A 23,012-nucleotide genomic window follows, 5' to 3' on the forward strand; every position below is an offset into this window, starting at 1 on the left:
CACATAGTCTCCACCCACCTGTTTCTTTTCTAGAATCAGGGCAAAACTCATGAATTCAAATGCTTCGTGACCATTCTGAAAGTTACTTCTCATTCATATGCGCAGTGGCTCTAAGCAACACCTCCCAGATACATAAAATGAACTTCTGCGCACCAAAGCCACACTGCTGCAGCCTAACCGCGTTCAAGCTGCTTACTTGTCGGCCCCTCCAGTCAACTTTCGGATGTAGGCGTGGAAGGACATGTGCTTCACGGGAGGTTCAAGATGGTTTAGGTAGTCCTCATCGAATGGCTGCCAAGACACACACAGTCAGTATGGTCATGCACCTGCTGGGGTTGCGAGGCACAGAGAGGTGGGCAGCCGAGCTTCCGTTGCACGCAGGGAGAGACCCAGGCAGCCGAGGCCTCTCCAAGCCAGGCCCCATGGAGGGCAATGAGGGAGAACAGGTGCTTTGTTCTCACTTATCATTCTAGGTCAGAATCAAACTTTTATTTGCGTACTAGTTATCTTTTCGAGATTAAAATGAATCTACATTAAATACAAAATGCTCTAAGTCAAGTAAATATCAGGAAAATTTTGCAAAAAAAAAGCCAGAGGGTGACGCAAGAGGAGCCTCACAAAGAAAATCAGGTTGGCCTTGCTGCCATAAATTCAGCATTAACCAGTTACCAGTCAGCATTATTATGGTAACTCTCAATCTCACCAGGACAAATCAGTAGAGGAGATGTGAGATTCAGGGCAAAGTAAATCAAAACAATGTCGAGCACGAAAACTGCCAGACCCAGCTTTGTGTTAGGTTTTAAAAGGATTGTCCAGGGAGCCTACTGTAAATGCTGCCCCTTTATCAGAGCAATACAAATGCTACAGCCATTCCTAATCCACCCAGAAGGTCACTCCCATAAATAAAGGCTCGTCCTCTTTGTGCAGCTTGCACTAGTGGGAATATGAGGCCCAGGGCAATAAATAGTTAAGTTCTTTGAGCCACTAGAACCAAGTGCAGGGAATTAGAGAAGTATTTAGACAGCTCTGGAAAGCAGCCTATCACTTCAGCCTGGAATTTAGTCTGCAAGGACTCTCACCTCTAGAGGAACGCAGTGCACACATTTCCCCAGAGGACCATGTCGGCATCTGAGAGCAAAAGAAACGCGCAGTGATTAGCCTGCCTGTTTTTCTGAGGCTGCCCCCTAACGATTTTGATATTAAAAATGTACATCATACTTAATAAAGTATTTTCCTACCCATGTGAAATTACTTTAAATGGTACGTGGTGAATGTTTTTCTTATTTTAATCATTTAGCATTTATTTTGATGTGTTTTAGAAAAAATTGACCAGCACATCAAACCTGTGATTTCATGGATAGTAACTGCTTAAAATGACACAAACTAAAAGTAAAAGTGAATGGATTTAAAGTCAATTCAAATACAAATGTTAAATAAATACTAAGAAAGGTGATATGCAGATATGTCAAAAATTCTCAGAGTGGTACATAAATAACTCAAGTTTGGAAAACACTCACTTCATGCACACTTTGGAAAAAAGCATAAAGGATGCTTGGCTCTGTGAGTGTCAGACATTTCAGTCACAAAAACCTTAGAAGCTCTATATGTACATGACAGCGGAGATGTGCTCAGGTGACGAGGGTGGTGATGGATTGATGGGAAAGCCAAGCAGTGGTCCCTCCGGGCTCAATCAGATAACTTTCTAAATGAGGTCAGCACTCTGATGCATGTGAGCTTTACATTTTAGAGTAGAGATGGCCTGTGTCTCCTAAAAGGCAGGCTCTCACAGATGACAGGTCATAATGTAGATGCAGGCGCACACGTGCACAAGCACCCTCTAAAAGATTCCTAATGAAGCTTTGAAGACACAGATCATGGAGGGAGCTAGCACTGGGTCCCTGGGAGGAAACGCAAATGGAAGAGGCATGCAGGCTAATGGCTATGACCACGAAGTGGCTCCATACCAACTGCAGCTGAGCACCATTTGGGGCTCTTTAATATAAGACGTACAAAAGTTGCTGATGCAGCATTTAGAATCCCAATATCTCAATGTCAGCACCCCATCATGTTTACAGATTGATGCAGTTACAAAAGACTCCACTGTAGAGACAAACAACCTTCGCTCAGATAATTTCACATCACTGAGTGTAAACTCAGATGTCTCTAACTGATTTCTTTAAAAAGAATTGCAAAAAATCTAAAATAAGCAAACATACACAAGCATAAGTATTTTATATAATCCTAAGTGAAAAGCAAATACTCAAAGAAGGAGCAGCACCTTTAGCAAATCAAACATTCACGTAAAAGAATGAAAACAGTGTACTGCATAGATGACGCTGAAACTGCACTACTCTAATTAAAGGAGAGAACTGAACAAGGATCGGGCACCAGCAGGTGCCCAAGTATCACCCCTTCTGCTCCGCCCTCCTCCTGCCTGTCACACTTGCTAAAGCCCCACTCTGCCTGTGGCAGTCAAGTATCCCCAGGGGTACATCATGGTAAAGACTCAGTTTAAGGCCCCTCCTGGGGCTGGCCCGGTGGCACAAGCGGTTAAGTGCATGCGCTCCGCTGCGGCGGCCCGGGGTTGGCTGGTTCGGATCCTGGGCGCGCACCGACGCACCACTTTGCAAGCCATGCTGTGGCGGTGTCCCATATAAAGTGAAGGAAGATGGGCACGGATGTTAGCCCAGGGCCAGTCTTCCTCAGCAAAAAAAGAGGAAGATTGGCAGATGTTAGCTCAGGGCTGATCTCCTCACCAGAAAAAAAAAAAAAGGCCCCTCCTTTCTTTCAAATCTCTTAGTTCCAAATACTTGGAGACTTTCAAAGCATATATGGAACATACTCTGAGATTCAAACAATGAGAAAAATCTTACAAAATAACTTGAAGTGAAATTTAATCTGGAAAGAGATAGTCAAACTCAAAACTTAACATTGCATCACATACTTATTCAAACAGGACATGTTGTCAATATTTCACTTTACTGATCCATTAGGATCACCAAAGGTGGGACTGAATCCCAGGAGCACTTACAGCTGTGGGTCTCGGCTTCTGTAAATCTTCCCGTCCTGTTTGCTGAGGTACTGGTCGATCTCATCTTCCACCACATTAGGAGCACCAAAGACCTTTAACCCCAGTGGGGTCGATGTCTCCATTTCAGATGAGGGTCCAGCAAGGCTCGAGGGAAACAGGAACAACAAATCGCCATGCCTGTTCAAACGACAAAGGCAAGTCGAGGTCTGCCTTCCTTCCTTCTACAACCTGAGCTACACAGGAAATCACCTCGGATCTGAGACTCGCTGACATCTGCAGAAAGCACACTCCAACCTTCCTCAAGGCCTAAATAACAAGGTTTCCAATTTTAAGAGATGGGAATTCTCTTTTCACATCTTTCCTATGCTTCTTAACATTATAAAGGTCAGCAGCAGGCTCTCTATAACTGTAACTTAATTTCTTTTACAATTGTATTTTAGAATTCATGATATGTATCCACCTACGTGTCTGATCTCATACAGATGAACAGACGTTACAACATACACACTGGCTCTGCGGGCAGTCTTCTTCCTCCTCCTCACTCTTCACTTGGCTCCCACTGTCCTTTGTTCATTCCTTAGCCTCTATTCAGCTCCCCCACATGTTATCTACCTGGTACATATCCTTCCATTTCTTTCTCTATGTTCACATACCCACACGTGTACATAGACATATATGTCGCTGCTTGACCACAATGAGATTATCAAAGATATACCTTTTGCATTTCCTTTTCTCATTCAACAATACCTCACAAAATCCCTCCAAATACGGTCTACATCAAATCATTACTTTTAATGGCTGCATAATATTCCCCAGTGAAGCTGCCTCATAATTTACTCTGCCACTCCCACACTGATGGGCATGTGCGCTATCTGTGGGCTTCTGCCACCATGAACACCACTTGAGGAAATGCCCAAAGACAGGCCGCGTATGGTTGTGCTTCTCTAAGGCGGATTTCCAGGAGTGGCCCTGTTAGACTGAAGGGTTTTTGTTTGTTTTTAAAGCCGCTGACATACTGCTTTCCAAAAAGGCTGCCACGATTTCAAATGGCAATGTTTGGTTTTCTATCATTTTCAATGTAAATTATGTTCTTCCCTTGCTCAGACTCACACTGCTACCTTACTGCAGGACCTGATTAACACAGCCAAACTGCTGCAACCTGAAGCTAAATAAGCATTCCCCATTCATGAGCGGTTTACAGAAGCACTGGGGTTCCTGCAGGACCAGAGATGGTTTGCAACACTAAAAGTCAACACCAGTCTTAGAGGAAAGCTGTAGCACTAGGATTCGGTAAATATTTAACTGCTGTCAACAATACACACACACAGGAAAAAGAGACTGAAAGAACAGCCTGCCACAGCACTAAACCAAAAAACTGAAAGAAGAGGGGCAGGAGGCCACAAGTGCAAAAACTATGAGGACACAGGACGTGAAGAGGCTCGGTCATAGCTTTTCAGTAGACTTGTTCTCTCCTCTTTTTCCTTCATAATTTAGGGGTGATAAAACTGCCAAATTGTAATCAGAGACCTCTGTTTCTAGCAGCAGGTTAGATATTCCTAAACATCCTCCAGCTACAGAATACCTCACTCAGCTGCCACATCAGTTTTAACAAATATACTCTAGGGGCCGGCCCCATGGCTTAGCAGTTAAGTGCGCGTGCTCCACTACTGGCGGCCCAGGTTCAGATCCCGGGCGCGCACCGATGCACCGCTTCTCCGGCCATGCTGAGGCCACCTCTCACATACAGCAACTAGAAGGATGTGCAACTATGACATACAACTATCTACTAGGGCTTTGGGGAAAAAAAAAGGAGGAAGATTGGCAATAGATGTTAGCTCAGAGCCGGTCTTCCTCAGCAAAAAGAGGAGGATTAGCACGGATGTTAGCTCAGGGCTGATCTTCCTCACAAAAAAAAAAAAAAAAAAAGAGTTAACTACGATGAGCAGAAAAAATCAATAAAAATACTTAAAAAAAAACAAGTATACTCTAAAATGCACTGCCAAGCTCTAAAGAAAGTAAGGAACTCCACAAGGGTCCAAAAATCCAACAATAGCGAAAATAAGAACAGCAAGGGAACAGAGCTCAGAGCTGCCCTCTAGCCAGCCCACTACAGGAGCCCCAAGCTTGGCTTACATGGCCGTTCTCTGGGAAACAGGAGACGATGCCTTGAGCCTACCTGCCTAAGGTGGATTGCTGAGCCTGAAACGTCACACAAAGTCAGATGTCTGAGGATGTCTCGAGAGCTGGGAAAAATCCACCAGCTGAAAATAGGAACCGAGGAGGAATCCTGTCTGCCTCCACTGACTACACAGTAGGAAAAGAAGTCACCTCGGAGACTCTGTAACCAAAAGCCCACTCTGCCATGCACCTAGGGTGGAATTAGGCATGCTACTTGGTTCAGGAAGCCCAAAGACAGAAGTTAACTCAAAGGAGTGCTAGTTCCACAGTGCCCCCTTGTGCCAACAGAAGCAAATGCAAGGCTTCTCTGTAGAAAAGGGGGGTGAGGGGTGGTCCTTCAGGACTCCCCAAGACCAAGTTTGGTCAAATACAAGCTCTCAAAAGAAGTTCACCAAGGGGCAAGCCCTGAGGTGTAGTGGTTAACTCCAGCACGCTCCGCTTTGGTGGCCCGGGTTCAAGGGTTCAGGTCTCGGGCACAGACCTACACCACTTGTCAGCCATGCTGTGGTGGCGACCTGCATACAAAATAGAGGAAGACTGACACAGATGTTAGCTCCAGGTGAATCTTCCTCAGCAAAAAGAAGACTGGCAACAGATGTTAGCTCAGGGCTAATCTTCTTCACCAAAAAAAAAAAAAAAGTTCACCAAATGTACAAGAGAAACAAGCCACCACGAGCAAGAGTGAGCAAGAGACAAGAGTAAACAAATTTAGACACCCAAGGAATAGAGATTTGGAATTACAAGATATAGAATATAAACCTATATGGAATGTTATACAAAAATGGAATGGAAAGAGTACAAGCAACAAGAAGCTATCCAAAATGACCAGGTAGGATTCTGGGAAGCGGGGTAGCAGGGACCACAGATGCAGTGGTTCTTCCCTAATCCCTCCCCTCATACAGACAGGCCAGACAACACGTCAAACTCGCTGACAACAGTGCAACAGGTACCCTCATGAACCCCAAATACACACGAGGGAGAGACCACCGACACCACGAGACCAGAGAGGGAAGCACCATGTGTGTGCCTGGCAAGGCAGAGCCCCCAAAGAACCCAGCAGTCTTCACTGGAAGCTTTGCAGGTCAGTGTGAGAGCAGAGCAGAAACTGGGAAAGAGGCTGGAGTGGCAACAGGGCCCCTGCCAGCGAGTGAGGCTAACAGCTGGGTTCGAAAAGGAATCAAATAGGATACTTAAAAGTGAAGAATGTAATCACTGAAATAATAAAGGGAAGGGGGAGAGGTAATATTTAAAGAGATAACGGCCATGAATTTTCCAGACTTGATCTGCAAGATACAGAAAACAAAATTTACATCAGGTAGAATTAAACAAACAAGCAAACCAGAAATCCACACCTGGACAGGTCAAACAGCAACTGCAGGACACTAGGACATCAGAAGATCTTAAAAGCAGCCAGAGGGGAAAAAAGATCACTTAAAATTGAACAACAGAATTATAACGGACTACTGAGCTGTGACAAGGGAAGCCAGAGGACAGCGGAATCAGATCAAATTAGAGCTCAAAGAGTAACCACCACCAAGACATGGGTGAAATGAAGACATGTTTCAAATAACTCACAAGCAGCGATAGAATGTAGTTCTCAAGTTTAGATAGACCCATGCTGGTCAGCAAGTACTACGACTATCATTGGAAAGACATACTCTAGGATAATTCACAAAGACATCCACTCCAAATGCCCCCTCCGGATGGCTGAGCTGTCCCTCTCCTTGGGTACAGTACTGGTACCACAACACTATAGTTTGATGGTTTTGTCTCAAAGGCATTTCACTCTGTAACCTCCCTTTCTTGTATCCAGCTTTCAGAATAGTTTTTAAAAACACAGCTACCATCTTTTGAGCGCTCACCATGTGTGGGCACTATGCAGCCACGTGAAGGAGGCACTGCTACCCCCTTGCAGACAGGGACGGTGAGGTCCAGGGAGGTTAAATAACTTCCCCAGGCACACAGCCAACGAGGGCGGAGTGTGAATCCAAACCTGCCTAACACTCACGAGAAGTGATTCCAAAAACCTTTTACAACCTGGGAGGAACGATGAACCTCATCTGTATTGGAAATGGACACAAACAAAAATGACAAGCTTTATCTAATTACAGGGGTAGAAAATAGCAGATGCCCAATAAGTATCTGTTGAAGAACAAATAAATGAATGCTATAATTGCATTTTTTCCCCTATATACACTAATCTGTGAACGTAAAATTCACACAAATTGCCAAAATAGCCTACTTTCTGACAGGTAAACAGGCACATGGCCAACTGCCAGCAAAGCCCAGCCCACCACTCAGCCAGTGGCCACAGCAGCCATGCTGCCTGCAGCCCCGACGGGAGAGCTTCCCACCCACTCTCTGAGGCCTGAAGTAACACAAAGGGCTCTGCTCAGGTGTGCCCAGTTTAGACAGGAGTCGGCAAACTTTCTGTAAAGGGCCAAAACAATAAAAATTTTTGGCTTTGCAGGCCATACAGTCTCTGTCATAATCACTCAGCTCCACCCTTGTAGTGTGGAAACACGTAAACGAATGCCTGTGGCTTTGCTCCACTGAAACTACAAAAACAAGCAGTGGGCTATGGTAAGAGGTCTTTGCATCCTGGAAACCCCTACTGACATTACTCATCAACTCCAAGGAACTCTATGGGGTCTCACCAGCAAGAAATATGGTCTGGGCAATGAGCCACTGCACTGCTGGCCGCTCCTCCCTAACAAGCAGGTCCCGAGGCAGAACCCACACAGCTCCATTCAAGGTCCTCCTCTGCAGAGAAGCAGCTGAGTGTGCAGCTCGACCCGCTGCACACACTCCGAGACCATAACTCTCTCCTTCGTGACACACATCTCAGAATTCTGCAAGTCACTCAAATCGGCTCAAGAATAACTGCCAATTATTCAACAGGTGACTGCTGAATACCTGGCAAGAAATACAGTCACCTGCGTTTTGGTCAGTGACTAGTATCGTAATTAGAGTGGCATGAGGAGGAAACAGGATGGAACTGAGCAACTCCGGGCGGGTAACTAGTGTCATCATCCCCACCCCGTCCTCCCGCCACAGGGTACTTACTTGATTTTCAGCAGGTTGAGGGATTTGTTGGATGATGCTGTTATCTCTCCAGTCTTGTTTCTATTGATGTAAACTGAGAAGCCATTATTCTGGAAGCCAAACTCCTTTGCGACCTAAAACAAGCCCCAAACAACAGAGATTTAATAAAATATTTAAGCATCAGTACTCTGACCACATACACATCAGACAATACTAGAAGAACACTCACTAAATTTAGAAACTGCTCCTCATTAACCAAATTTCTCTTCTTATTTTGCTCTCTTGTGAGGAAATTTGTATTGCTTATGCAGATGTCAAGTAAAATGAGAAAGTGGCCAAAAAGAAACAAAGCTTTGTGTAAACAACAAGACTGTATGACACTTTTAAGAGTTTGAAGCAAGCAAGAGTCATGGCCATATCTGGACAGTTTAATTTCTACTTTTGAAATCAACTGTAAAAACCCAATTGCAATTTTGAAACCTAAAAGAAAAATGAAGTACAGAAGATGCCACTAAATCAGTAACAAATGTGCACTGTGCCAGGTACTGGGAATATTCACTTATTCACTCAACAAATAGTAAGCAATCCTGTGTGTTGCTCCATTCTGGGTGCTCAGAATGCAACAGTGAATAAAAACAGACAAGGCTCCTGCTGTTGAGGACCTTACCATCAAGTGGGAGAGACAAAGTCAAAAAAGATGAGAACCACAGGTTGAGACAGGTACCATGGCAGGAAGGGAGAGAGAGAGTAGCACGGAAGAGGCCACCCCAGATGGGAGGACACAGAAGGCCTCTCTGAGGAGCACGTGCAAGGAGAGTAAGACTGGTACACACAGAGCTGGGAAACAAGGCAAGCAGGAGGAGGAAGTACAAAGGCCAGGAGGCAGGAAGGGGTTGGTAAGAGTGAGGCCAGAGCCCAGCGGGCAGGAAGGAAACCGGAAGTGACGAGACTGGCAAGGCAGACAGGAGCCAGCACACAGGACCATGCGGGCTGTGAAGAGTCTGCAGTCCAGGCCAGGAGCCGTGGGAAACCACAGGGGCTGAGGGCAGGGATTTGCCGAGCCACCGATCCTATTTCTTATTGCCACTCTGCTGCAGGTGGGAAGAAGAAGGACAGCCAGTTGTCCAGACAAGAGGAGACAGGGGCTCAGACGTGGCCAGGACAGTAGAGATGGAGGGAGGAGCACACCTCCAGTTATTATAATCAACAGCCCTTGCTAAGGGGTGGGATGTGGGGGCAGAATGGAGTGAGGGAAAGGAGGGACATCAGACCATTTTTCAGATTTCTGGGTTGAGAACTGGTGGAAGCTGTGGAAGGCAACACCTGTAATGGAACCACAAAAGAGGCTGAAGGAGGAAGAAGACTGAAAGGAAAATCAGACCTTCCATTTAAGGTTGAGACTTGAGGTGACTCCCAAACACCCTGGTAAAGGCATCAGACTGGCAGTTAGTATTTGAGTTTGAGGCCAGGAGAGGGATCCAAGCTGGTGCTCAACATTTAGGGGTCATTAGAGTAGAGTTAAATAAATGAAGAGACAAGGTCTTTCGGCAGAGAAACAGAAATGATAAAATAGAACCAAATGGAAATTCTACAAACAAAAAACACAATAACTGGAATGGAAAATTCACTAGATGAGCTTATGAGCAGAAGGGAGACGACAGAAGAAAGAGTCAATTAACCTGAAAATAGGTTGACAGAAACTATACAATCTGAAGACAGAGATTTGAAAGAAAAATGAACAGAGCCTTACCAACCCCTGGGACAATATCAAGTGATCCTCAAGAGAAGAGAATAAGTATAGAACTGAAAAATATTTGAAGAAAGAATGGCCAAAACCCTCAAATTTGATGAAAAACATAAGAGTAACAAATCAGCAAGTTCAGCAAACCCAAAGCAGGACAAATAAAAATAAAACTACCGCTAGGCACATCATCAAACCACTGAAAACCAGAGATCAACAGAGCCCAGAAAACAATCGGATAACATCTTTAAAGTGCTGAGGGGGACTAAAAATCCGTCAACTCAGAATTCTGTGTCTGGCGAAAATACCCTTCAAATACAAGGGTAAAAGGAAAACATTTTCAGGTCAACAAAACCAGAGGGAGCCTGTTGCCAGCAGGCCTCCACTACAGAAAATGCCCACTGACCTTCTTCAGGCTGAAGAAAAATGATACCAGACAGAAACTCAGACCTAGAAAAAACACTGGAAAAGTAAAAAAGGCAGAAATTATGAAGAACTCTAAATTATGCAAGCTGAAACTATCACATTAAATGTTTTGTGATTGGTTAAAAAAAAAAAGAACTGCCATGAGAATCCTGACAGAGCGCAGGTCAGGAAATGAGAGCAGGGAGGAGCCAGGCATTTCCCCAAGTCAAGTGAAGGCTCACCTACAGCTGATGCCTTGTTCTACCCGCTGCTTTTAACCTACGGCTGATTTATCCTTTAATGTGGATAAAATCTAGTATTGATTCACTGTAAGAAAAAAGGGTTGATTAACGACTAACCCTATGTATTTACTTTATTTTCTACTGATTTAAAACAATGGATTAATAGTAATTGCATATCACTTTGTCATTCTGAAAGTGATAATAAGAAATGTCATTAACACAAAGTTAAGATTTTATATCAGATATACTATAATAAGTATTTGATACCACATGATTTTTTTCTCCAAGCTATAAGTGGCATTAACAAAATTAAGCATCAGGAAATTAAGACCATGAAATTTGTATTTCCAAGTGCAAAAAAAAGGTAAGACTAAAAATAATGTCTTTGACTTTTCTCTGAAACAGCTTAGATATAAATTAACAAATTGTGGCGTTATCACCTATTCTGCAAATACATAATATTTTTCTGTATACAAAGCACTGCCAAGAATGAGAAATCTTTTACTAGGAGTGTTAGCTGTTGCAAGTTACCACAATACTCCTGAGATGAAAAGCAATTTCCAAAATGGGGTAGCGGGTGTTGTGTGGCCAGCGCTTTAGTAAAGGGAACTCCCCTCTGACCACATGACCAGAGCTTTATGCTTTCTATTAGCACTGAGATGCAGCTCCATTCTCAAATACAATAACCAGCAACAGCACTTCACATATGTTGAATCCTACTTTTCAATAGGGAGATACAGAAATATATGTATTAGGTTTTATCATGGTACTCCTCCGAAAATAACTGCTTCTGTGAACTTTGTGACTTCTTTATCTAAAGATACAGAAACTAACATAAGGCACTGGGTGTTTAAAAAAAAATCTTAGCATAGTCTTACAAGAGCATGACTAAAATCTTTAAAACTTTGGGCCAGCCCCGATGGCCTAGTGGCTAAGTTCGGCATGCTCTGCTTCAGCAGCCTGGGTTTGGTTCCCAGGCACGGACATACACCACTCGTCTATCAGTGGCCATGCTGTGGTAGCAGCTCACGTACAAAATAGAGGAAGACTGGCAACAGATGTTAGCTCAGGGCAAATCTTCCTCAGGAAAAAAAAAATCTTAAAAACTTTATATTCACACCTGAGGCAATCTTGATGTGTAATTACTGTAATAAAACCAAAAACATGGCATGAAATGAAATTAATACAAACATTTATAATCGAAGGTAACAAAAAAGAATACGTTACATGATTCCATTTATGTTAAGTTCAAAAATAGGCAAAACTAAAATTTAGGGTTTAGCAATGCATACTGAGGTGGTAAAACATACAAAGGTGGGGAGCAATCCCCATCAAGTTAGGAGAGGGGTAACGGGGTGAGGGAGTGGGGAAGGTTGACCGACGATTTATGGAGCGCTGGCACTGGCCCCCACCTTGACCTGGGTGTTTGCTTCATCATCAGTCATTCGGCTGTCGATATTTTTCAAGGATTTATTAGTATGTATTTTATTTCATAGTTAAAAAAAAGTTTACATGTTATAAGGAGAACAGACCGTGTCACATGCTGCTGAGATCAATTAAGACAGGACTGAGAACCCAACCACTAGTGCGAGCAGGTAGGACATGGGGTGATTCTCCATGGGTCGTTTCAGGGGAGCAAGCTGAAGAGCACTGGGGTGAGGAAGGGCACTGGTGAGCAAGACAGCCAGAAGAACTGGTCCTAGAGGGGTTTATGGTCTAAGATTCACAGAAAAGGAATTCCTGAGTGAGAAACATTAGATGGTCTCAAAGGAACCCACGACTCAAGATTCTGTGACAGGGGCTGGCCCCGTGGCTTAGCGGTTAAGTGCGCGCGCTCCGCTACTGGCGGCCCGGGGTTCGGATCCCGGGCGCGCACCGACGCACCGCTTGTCCAGCCACACTGAGGCAGCGTCCCACATACAGCAACTAGAAGGATGTGCAACTATGACATACGACTATCTACTGGGGCTTTGGGAAAAAAAGGAAGAGGATTGGCAATAGATGTTAGCTCAGGGCCGGTCTTCCTCAGCAAAAAGAGGACTGGCATGGATGTTAGCTCAGGACTGATCTTCCTCACAAAAAAATAAGAATCTGTGAGATATTTTCAATGTAAACCATCTCATCACACTTACAAACATCGATTTCTTTAGAGGACATAATACCACATATTAAATCAGGATCAAGGCCATCAAGTATGGGGACAGCAAGCTGGAGCCAACAATGTTCACGGTGGTCAACAAACTTTTCAGGCAATTTTGTGAATAGACAGGAAGGCCATTTCAAAGCCCACTTATAGGGCACATGTGCACAGCCAAATTATTAATTATTAAAAATCAGTATCATTCCACTTACATGAGATACCCGGAGAAGTCAAATTCACAAAGACAGAGAGTAGGATGGTAGTTACCAAGGGCTGGGGGAAGGAGAAGAAGGGGAGCTGTTGTTTAATGGGTACAGAGTTTCAGATTTGCAAGACAAAAAAGTTCTGGAGATGGATGGTAGTGATGGTTGCACAACAATCTGAACGTACTTAACACTACTGAACCATACACTTAATGGTTTAGATGGCAAATGTTATGTTATGGGTTATTTTTTATCACAATAAAAAAAAAAGATGTAAATCTACATTTATTGACATAGAACCGTGTCCATAACCTACCGTCAAGTGGAAAAAAAGCAGGTTACAAATTATCATATGATAAGATTTTAACATCTTTGAAATGGATGCATCTTAAGAGCAACACTGTCTTACAGTTTTTGCCTGCAGGGCACCAGGACTGACACACAGGTCACTGTCTAGGCTCATGTAAACTTGTCACCCAGGTGGCATGACTGGACAACTGCCACCCCTCACCATTTCTCTCGAACAAGCCATTTAATGATCAATCAAGGAAGGAACAGGAATCTTGGTTGTCAAGCTACTGGTAAGACGGAAAGAATCCCAGCACCAGCACCTGCAGAACGGGTGTCAGCAGGTGGCACACTGACCCTCCTGACAGTGCAGACAATGACCCTCTGTGGTAAGACACTGACAGCTGAGTCAAAAATGGTTCAGAAGGACTGGACTCTGAATGTGATGTTGTAGGGAGATCCTACTCAATTAATTTTACTGAGATTTTCATTCTTATGCATACATAAAAATAATATGTGGTTAAAATAAATTATTTCCAAATAAGTCTAAAAAAGCACTTTACGTAAGTATAAAATTCTAAATGACAAAGGAAAGCAGGTGTGACAGCATTTTTTTCTTTCTTGGTGATACATAAATGTTTCTCCTTAAACTCAATAATGCCTTAGATTTGATGAAACACAGCAATAGTACAGTATGATGCCATTTTGGTAAAAGGATGTGTACATATGTACGTAGGGGTATGTGTTTGTCTATGTGTGTGCACACGTGTGCACACACGTGCACACACAGAGACATGCCATGTTAACAGTTATTTCTGGGCAATATAATTTCAAATGATTCCTACTTGCTTCTTCATACTTTTCTGTATTGTTTGAGCCTTTTATAATTCATCCATATTATTTTTATAATCAGACGACAGGATTTTCATTTGAGGGGAAACATATTTCAGAGTAATAAATGTGTTTGTTTTTGAGTATTCCCAAGAAAATTTCTTCTAAGCAATGACTACTGTGTTGCTTATGGCTTCAACGATCAAGCAGTCAAAACTAAACCATATCTCCCCCCAACTCCAACCACTTCCAATGACTAGCTGTTGTGTCTGTATTTCCCTAGGTGAGGCAACAATGAACTACCCAGAGGGAAATACTAGGATTTCAGGAATATTTCTGAAGCAAACAGAAGTCAGAACTACAGTGTCATATTTCTAGGTTTTGCTAAAATCTTCTGAATTTAACCCATTTGACTACATTTGATACTAAGCACAAAAATCTAAGGTTAAAAACAAAATCATATCTCTACATGGTTACTATAGACTTAAGTTAAAAATTTTCCCTATCACAAAGCCTCAGAAAAGTAAAGAACAACTGGATGCAGTTCTCTTATGTCTGGTGTTTTATCCACACAATTGTCAAAGCAATAGCTACTTAACTCTTAATCTTTGTCCAGATGATCTCTCAAGAATTCTAGCACTTACCGTATCCTAGCACCATCCCTAAGAGCGTGCTACTAAAAGAGCAAAAAGTAGGATATTAAAACTTTCTTGAAGACTCAGAGATTCTCTTTCTGTTATCTATTGCACCTAATTCTTCTTCCTTTTATTCTTATAAAGATAGTACCTTAAGCAGTACTATTGGAATCATGACAGCAACTACGTTTTAGAAACCAAATTTCCCAAATAAGAGTTGTGGCTACACTAACAGCTCCCAGGCCCAGTGTGATCCTCAGCAAATCTCTTGACTCCCTTGGCCTTCAATTTCCACCTTTGTGAAAATAAAAAAATTGGACTATATGACACCTAAAATTCCCTCTGGCTCTAACAGTCTATGATCCTATGATTTCTTTTGCTTATGAAAAATGACAAACAATATTTTTTATCATTACAAAGGTAACACCTGCTTGCAACAAATTCAAAAAACATCATAAAATGTATAAAGTAGATGTTGGTAAACTTTTTCTGTAAAGGGCCAGGCAGTAAATATTTTTGGCTTTGCAGGCCATACGGTCTCTGTTCCAACTACCCATCCCTGCCATTGGAGCTCAAAAGCAGCCACACAATAAACCAATGGTTTAAACATAAACTAATGAGTGTGGCTGTATTTCAATAAAACTTTATTTACAAAAATAAGCAGCCAGTCCTTGAGCCATAGTTTGCTGGTCTCTGGTATGAAGTATAAAGCAAAAGCCACTCTCCTTACTGCAGGCCTCTCCTCCCAAAGTTACCCCTTTTAAGTCTGGCTTGTGCTCTTTCACATCACATTCTGTGCTCACAAAACAGATGTGTGTTATATGGTGTTAATTTTTTAAGAACAAAGTGGGATCTTTCTATACATGTTTTTAACAATTCCCCTTTGATGGACAATTCAAGTTTTTCACTGCCATAAATATTACTCCTATGAAATACTTTTACTTACCTTTGAGCCTTTGGTCCTACAATTGTAAGCAGTCAGCCGTGACATAACCTGATGCTGTATCAATCCAACCAATCATGATGGATTTTCTCTATTATGCAATGCAAGAGACTGAACTTGGGAGTGGGCGGAATCAGGAAATGAGGAAAAGAGAAAAGGTACAGAATGGGAAGGGAATAACAGTGGAAGATGAAGAAGATCCTGAAAGGTAAATACCCAGGCCACAGGTACCTTTTTCAAAAATGTTGCAGCCGTTTCCCTCTTCGTTGCTGTGATCCGCTTCACCCCATCCGGAGACTGAACACGAATTATCTGTTAAACGAGATGAGACAGCTACTGCACAGACTAGTAAGGTTCTGATCTATTTATAATTTTATTTATTTATTTATTTTTCCCCCAAAGCCCCAGCAGATAGGTGTATGTCATAGCTGCACATCCTTCTAGTTGCTGTATGTGGGACACGGCCTCAGCATGGCCGGAGAAGCGGTGGGTCGGTGCGCGCCCGGGATCCGAACCTGGGCCGCCAGCAGCGGACCTCGCGCACTTAACCGCTAAGCCACGGGGCCGGCCCCTGATCTATTATTGAGACTAACATCTGTAGTCTTTCAACATCTGGGTCACTGAAACTTAAAGCCAAACCTCAACCCTCCCCTTGCGATAACCAACCAAAATTTCTAGAAGATGAAGCAGAGGTATGAGATTCATCAACATATGGGAGGTCTTCCTGAGAGTACTGCCCTGATTCTCACTCTTATCGCTTCACTCAGAAAAACACAACTCCAATTTGTAACCATTACTTATTAAGAGTGTATTTGCAACACTAACATTTTTCTCTTCAGATTTACAAAAAAAAAAAAAAAACAGAAGAAAATCCTATCATGAATCATGAATGACTGGGTTCTTTAAAAAAGGTCTCACAGGGGCCGGGCCAATGGCACAGCGGTTAAGTGCGCGTGCTCCGCTGCAGCGGCCTGGGGTTCGCCAGTTCAGATCCCAGGCACGCACCGACGTGCTGCTTGTCAAGCCATGCTGTGGCAGCATTCCATATAAAGTAGAGGAAGATGGGCACGGATGTTAGCCCAGGGCCAGTCTTCCTCAGCAAAAAGAAGCATCAGATGTTAGCTCACGGCTAATCTTCCTCACCAAAAAAAATAAATTAATTAAAAAAAAGTAAAAAAGGTCTCACAGTATTCCAGGATCTATATACAGACATTAGACTGATTTAAAAGAATTGTAAGAAATATTCTAATTTGTTATTTACTTTTAATAAAAAGATTAAAATAAAAGAAATAAAGGTGCTTAACACGTGATAAAAGTTGGCAAGATTTTAAAAAATTGTTTTGTGGCTGAATAGTTAGCAGGCCTGGAAGATTACTGGACGAAGAGCTCCACTTTACGGCACTTGATCTTGACGCTGATCAAAGCCCTTCTGAGGGTGAGCTATCACATGTGGCCAACTGCAGAGGCTCCTGCTTCAGTCAGGGGGCAAGACACAACATGCCCTGCCACACACAGGACACCTGACGGGTGGGAGGAAAGTCAGACAGGAATGGGTGGAAGCACTCATGTTGCAGGTTCTCCTCTCAGCAATTACCACACTGTGCATTGTATTTAAAACAACACTATACAGATGAAAAATGTCACCAGCCACAAGCAGTTGTTTCCGAAAAGAGATTTTCATTGATACAAGACAAAATGCCACAATGGCTTTCAATCTATTGTCTGCTTTTATCAAACAAATTAAGGATAATCTAGATTTTCCTAAAATAGCTGCACTCTGTCTTGCTCATTTTCTAATAACTTTCACTTGACTAAAAAGGCTTTGCCCCCAAATTCTCAATTTTTAAGATTTTGTTTCAAATAATCCTTATGAAGGCCCAATTGTTAAGAGTCCCAATTGATAAAATATTTTCTTTTGGCTTCTTACCTACACCTGTTTAACCTGTGGAGTGCAAGTACAAATTCTTTTAACTTTTGATTTCTAGTACACTACACTCTGGATTCAACACTCAGAAAAATGTTTCATAATACGCAGCATGGGCATTAGGTAAATAATTCCATTTATTTGTTTCTGAAATCTGTCTCCACTATTGAGGCTTGTTAAGAATTGAAGAGCTCTGTTTCTCGTTCTGTGACCATGCCTTTGATTGATCACTTAGGAACCAGAGCATGACACTCTACTCCTTGAAAGACTAAAGGTCAGGCTTACACATTTCTGGAGAGTTCTAAAGCTTATGAAGTCATTCTACTCGATCCTGTACAACAGGGCATGGCAGTCCAGGTTTCCAAGCCAAGTCGAGTAGTTAACTCCAAGAGACAAACATAACTTGTACTGAGGGAACTTCTGGCTTGGCCTCTGACACAGGCTACAAAATTAAATACATAAGAAAAGACAGACCTAGCAACACAGACACACAGCCTCTTGGTAACTTAGGTTTCCCTATTTGTAAGAAAACGAGCCCAGAATACTTCTTGGGAAAGTCAAAAAACTGATGAGATAAAAATCAGCCCACAGAAATTTTTAGAAGACCTCTTTCTAAATTCAAAATAAGTTTTGTAATCAATTTCAGAAGAAGGATGTGTTTTAATTCCTCACAATATGAGAAATTCGATAAGAGACCCACGCTGTCAGCGTGCACGTAGCCTTATACACCCTAGAAGAAAAATGGCCTTGTCCAAAAAACAACTCACGCGTCCGCGATCACTTTAGTTCAGCTACAAGTACTACAGTCAAGACAAAGTCTGGAAGCAGATTTGAGTGCTAATTCTTAATCTATTTCTAGGAGAAGTCACCAATGATTGGTAAATCTTATTTTAAAAAGAGCAAGTTCTCTCGGGTCACTTGTTCCCTGTGCTCATCTCCGGGTCGGGAAACGCGGGCGGAGGGGACGCCCGAGCCCCTGGAGAGCCGAGTGCGGAGGAGGCATCAGAGGCAAATTCCCGCAGGCCCGGGACACCCAGAAAGGAGGGTCAAGGCCATCGGGCACCTGGCGAGGCTGCAGCTGCCGTCCCACGGCGAAAGCACCCATACTGCTCTGCTTCCCCGCGAAATCCCAAATATTCCCGAATGTCAACAAAATTCTTCCGTCCAACTGCTCTATTGGTTTGTCTTCCTGCCACATTACTTTTGAGGGAAACTTTGCACGGGTTAACGCGCGCCGGTTTTTCCTGATTTTCACTGACTTTTTTACTGTGAGGGGGAAGAAGGGAGTGTGCCGGCTCCCAACTCGGGTAGAAGCGCATCAGCCTTTCGGACGCTGCTCCACCGACGAGCAGCTGTCAGGCGTCCGGGCCACCAAGTCCCCCTGCGCTCCCTGCGGTGAAGGGCTCCGCGCCCGCCGGTGGGCAGCGCCCTGCTCCCGGCGCCCGCGACGAGGCACCGGCCGGCCGGCGAGAAGCAAGGAGGCCGCCGTCCCGCTCCGAGGAGCCGAGCCCCTGCAGGGCGCCCGCAAGTCTCCCGCCATGGCCCACTCCCCGCAGGCCGCGCCGGCAAATCTGCTGCCTCATCCCGGCGCCCCGCTCGCGCCCGCCCGGCCGCCCGACTCACGATGCTCTCGGCCATGGCGGCCGCTCCCGCCTCCGGGCTCGAGCCCCGGACCGCCGCCGCCTGTCGCCCCACGGGCCTCGCAGCCCCGGCCCCGGCCTCAGCCCCGGCCCCGGCCTCCCGCCGCCGCCTCCACCGCCGCTCCAGCTTCGCCGCCCGGCCGCCTCAGCCGCGACGTCCGGTGCTGGCGCAACGCGCTCCGCCGGCCGCGCAACCCCGAAACCACGTTCCGGACCCACCAACGGCCCACGCATGCGCAGGGAGGCCCCGAGCCCTGCGGCCGCGCCCCTTCCCCGCCTCGCGCGCGGCCCTGCGCCCCCACCTGGCCACACGGTAAAGAAACTCTCTGAAAGATGAGTTTATTAAAAAACATATGCTCCTTGTTAAAAAGTCCAAGCAATACAGAACAGGCCAAAGAAACAAAAGCAAGTATCCCAATCTCACCCAGAAATAACCATCGGTGGGTTACAATTGGGGAAAGTGGCATTCTGTACATCTCGATAGTCACATATAAATAGAGAAATAATTTCAGGAACTTGACGTCATACCTTTATGCTATAAAAAAAGACGGCATTTCCCCCGAATCTAACATAAGAGAAACAAATGAATTTAGACTGCGTTTTAGATAAATGTTTCTTTGCCACAGAGATATAATATCCTAAAGTATGCCGCCAGGGCCAGCTTCACGGGCACCCACCTCTGCCACTCAGATGGGCCTCATGCTTGGCTTAATGCTCTGCTGTGACCGTCTCGAAATTTTTAGTAATTTTCAACAAGGAGCTCTACAGTTTCATTTTGCACTGGGCCCTGCAAATTTCGTAGCTCACCTTGCATATGATTGTGAAAAAAAGTTATGAAAAGCCCTAAGAGGCTAAAATCTATGTTTTTAACCCCATGTTTCGATTTCTGATTGTATTTGTTTATCTCCTGTGCTGAAAAAAGTTAGGAAATTGTTACTAACATTTCCTCCCCATCCCCGCCTCTTAATTTCACTGATTTTGTTATTACTGCTACAAAGTCAGTGTTTATGACACATTCTGTTCCGTAACCTCAGTTCCAGTAGTTATTTGAACTTGGCTTATTCAGTCCATCAACAAATATTTATTAAGTGTCTATTTTGTGGGTGGCATGGCTCTAGTGCTGGGGATAGAGCTGTAAAGAGGTAGATCCCTGCCCTGGTGGAATCTACTAGCAGAAGGCAGACGTCAACAGATCAACATATAAATGAATAGGTAATGTCAGGTGATGACAAGCGCCAGGCTGACAACCAAAGCAGGAGAGGGGACGGAGGGTGGTACGGGCTGTTTTGAATAAGATGGTCAAGAAAGACCTCTCTGAGATGAGGTTTGAGCAGGTCCCAGATGAATGAGCCTTGCAGGTATCTGAGGGAGAGTGGAATAGAATGAGGGGAAGCATGTGCCAAGGTCCAGGGGCCTGAGAAGTGCTGGGATGCTCCAAGAACAGCACAGGGGCTGGTGTGGCTGAGTGCAGTGAGTGAGGGCAAGGGAGGGCAGGGTCAGGAAGAGCCACGTCAGACATGCAGAAGCCTCAGGTTCTGCTCTAGGTGTGTTAGGAAGCCTTTAGAGGGGTGAGAGCCTGAACATATATGAGTGAGAGCAGAGGAGATGAGCTCTACATTTTAGGATTCTTCTGGAGGCTGAGTGGAGAAGAGACAGTGGGGAAGGGCGAGGAGGAGAAGCAAGGAGACCCTGGAGGAGACTGATGTGAGAGTCCAGAGGACAGTTCATGGTGGCAGCGAAGGTGGAGAGGTGGCTGGACCCAGGACAGACATTGGAGGAAGAGCTGGTAGGCTGCCCGAAGGACTGGTTTTCCTTCTGCTGACATACATCCTTCTACTTACTACTTTCCCTGTTCTTCTTGTACGGACGGCATGGCCTCGGATCTTCTTGCTTCTCTTATAACCAAAGGTACCCCTTATACAGAAGGGCACTGCTGTGTCTTCTTCATGATGTCTCCTGCTGTGGTCGTGTTTGAGCACTGCCTGATGACAGACACGTTATTCTATGACACACTGCTTACTTTTTAACCTCTATTATGTTATTGTGAGGGTATTATATTGATTTTTTAAAGTTATCTTAGTTGTATTAGTTTTCTGGTTGCTGCCGTAACAAAATACCACAGACTGGGTGGCTTAAATTTATTTTCTCACAGTTCTGGAGGCTGGGAGTCCGTGATCAAGGTGACAGCCAGATTGTGAGGATTTCTCTGAGGCCTCTCCCCTTGGCTTGCAGACAGTTGCCTTCTCCCTGTATCCTTCCTCTGTGTTCAAACATCCCTGGTGTCTCTCCATGAGTCCCAATTTCCTCTTCTTATAAGGATATTGGAGAGCCAGCCCTGTGGCGTAGCAGTTAAGTGCGCGCGCTCCGCTGCTGGCGACCCAGGTTCGGATCCTGGGCGCGCACTGAGGCACCGCTTGTCAGGCTATGCGGTGGCGGCGTCCCATATAAAGTGGAGGAGGATGGGCACAGATGTTAGCCCAGGACCAGTCTTCCTCAGCAAAAAGAGGAAGATTGGCAGATGTTAGCTCAGGGCTGATTTTCCTCACAAAAAAATTTTAAAAAAGGATATTGGAGTCAGGCCCACCTCAATGGCCTCATTTTAAGTTAATTATCTCTTCAAAGGCCCTTTCTCCAAGTCACATTCGAGGTACTGGGGTTGGAACTTCAACATGTGAATTTGAGGGAACACAATTCAGCCCACAACCGTGGCGGTGACTATAATTTCATCCAGTATCAGGACAGGACTACGATGGAGCTGGAGAGGTGATGGCCGTCAACCTGAGAGCGTGGCTTTGGAGCCAGATGCAGCTTTGGTGTGTCACCTTCGGGGAAGAGGTGAGTGATGATTTGACTACAAGGTCTAATCTCCAGCTCCCGTCCTTGCCCTGACCTTCTGCCCACAGCTCAGCAGCCTGAGTGGGCCTTTTAAAGCATGAGTCAGGTCAAGATGCTTCTCTACTCGACGCCCTTCATCTCCCCATCTCACTTGGAGCAAAATCCATCCTGCTTCAAACTTACCAGGCTTGCTCCCACCTAAGGCACTTCCCATGCCTGAACGCTCTTCCAGCACATGGCCGTGTCGTGTGTGCTGGGAGCACCGCCCAGACCCACACTTAGACTGAAGCTGCTGAAAGTGTGAGCGGCTGAACTGCCCTTGCCGCAGATCACTGTCCAGTCCCCAGGCAGCCCCTGCCCAACAACAGTGGATGGCTATCAAGGCCCAGCCCCTTGTCTCAATTTAGGACAACTCTGCAGGCCATCCCAGCTTCAGAGCTCCTCATGGGATCACCGAGGCCTTTGTTGTGACTGCCTGACAGCTCACCTTCTCCCTCCACCCAGTCCTGCCTCCTTGGCAGATGTGGATCCTGAGAGCACTCCCTGGTCACCTTCTCAGAGTGGGCCTCTCAGGGGACTCGACCTGAGAAAATCCATATGGCTTGTTTCCTTGCTTCCTTAGGTTTCTTTTCAGTAATCATCATCTTATTTTTTTTAATTGACGTGAAATTCACATGACATACAATTAATCATTTTAAAGTGAAAAAATCAATAGCATTTAGTGCATTCGCAATGTTGTACAACCACCTCCTCTATCTAGTCCTAAAGTATTTTCATCACCCCAAAAGGAAACTCATCCTACTCAGCAGTAGCTCTCTCCCCACTCCTAGCCCCTGGCAACCACCAATCTTCATTCTGTCTCCATGGCTTTACCTATTCTGAATATTTTGTATAAAGGGAATTATATGATATGTGGACTTTTGTGTTTGGC

The 23,012-nt window shown here is 44.6% G+C and overlaps 1 protein-coding gene across 4 annotated transcripts in view; it reads right to left on the reverse strand.

Annotated features, from left to right (window-relative positions):
* Positions 1–19,333, reverse strand: part of NPLOC4 (NPL4 homolog, ubiquitin recognition factor) — a 66,992-nt gene extending 47,659 nt beyond the window's left edge. For 2 of the 4 annotated variants that reach the window (XM_058561863.1, XM_058561862.1), the window contains exons 1-6: positions 19,230–19,331; positions 15,914–15,994; positions 8,276–8,388; positions 3,032–3,208; positions 1,080–1,128; positions 197–291 (exon numbers count right to left, since the gene is read on the reverse strand). In XM_058561863.1, coding sequence (XP_058417846.1) covers positions 197–291; positions 1,080–1,128; positions 3,032–3,208; positions 8,276–8,388; positions 15,914–15,994; positions 19,230–19,244 — 530 coding nt within the window. In that variant the 5' untranslated portion in view covers positions 19,245–19,331. Of the gene's footprint in view, positions 1–196; positions 292–1,079; positions 1,129–3,031; positions 3,209–8,275; positions 8,389–15,913; positions 15,995–19,229 lie in introns of all 4 variants that reach the window. The other 2 variants (XM_058561865.1, XM_058561864.1) reach the window with 2 other exon arrangements.
* Positions 19,334–23,012: the final 3,679 nt, after the last annotated feature.

The sequence above is a fragment of the Diceros bicornis genome, chromosome 18 (genome assembly GCF_020826845.1).
Source record: "Diceros bicornis minor isolate mBicDic1 chromosome 18, mDicBic1.mat.cur, whole genome shotgun sequence".
NCBI classification, from domain to species: Eukaryota; Metazoa; Chordata; class Mammalia; order Perissodactyla; family Rhinocerotidae; genus Diceros; species Diceros bicornis.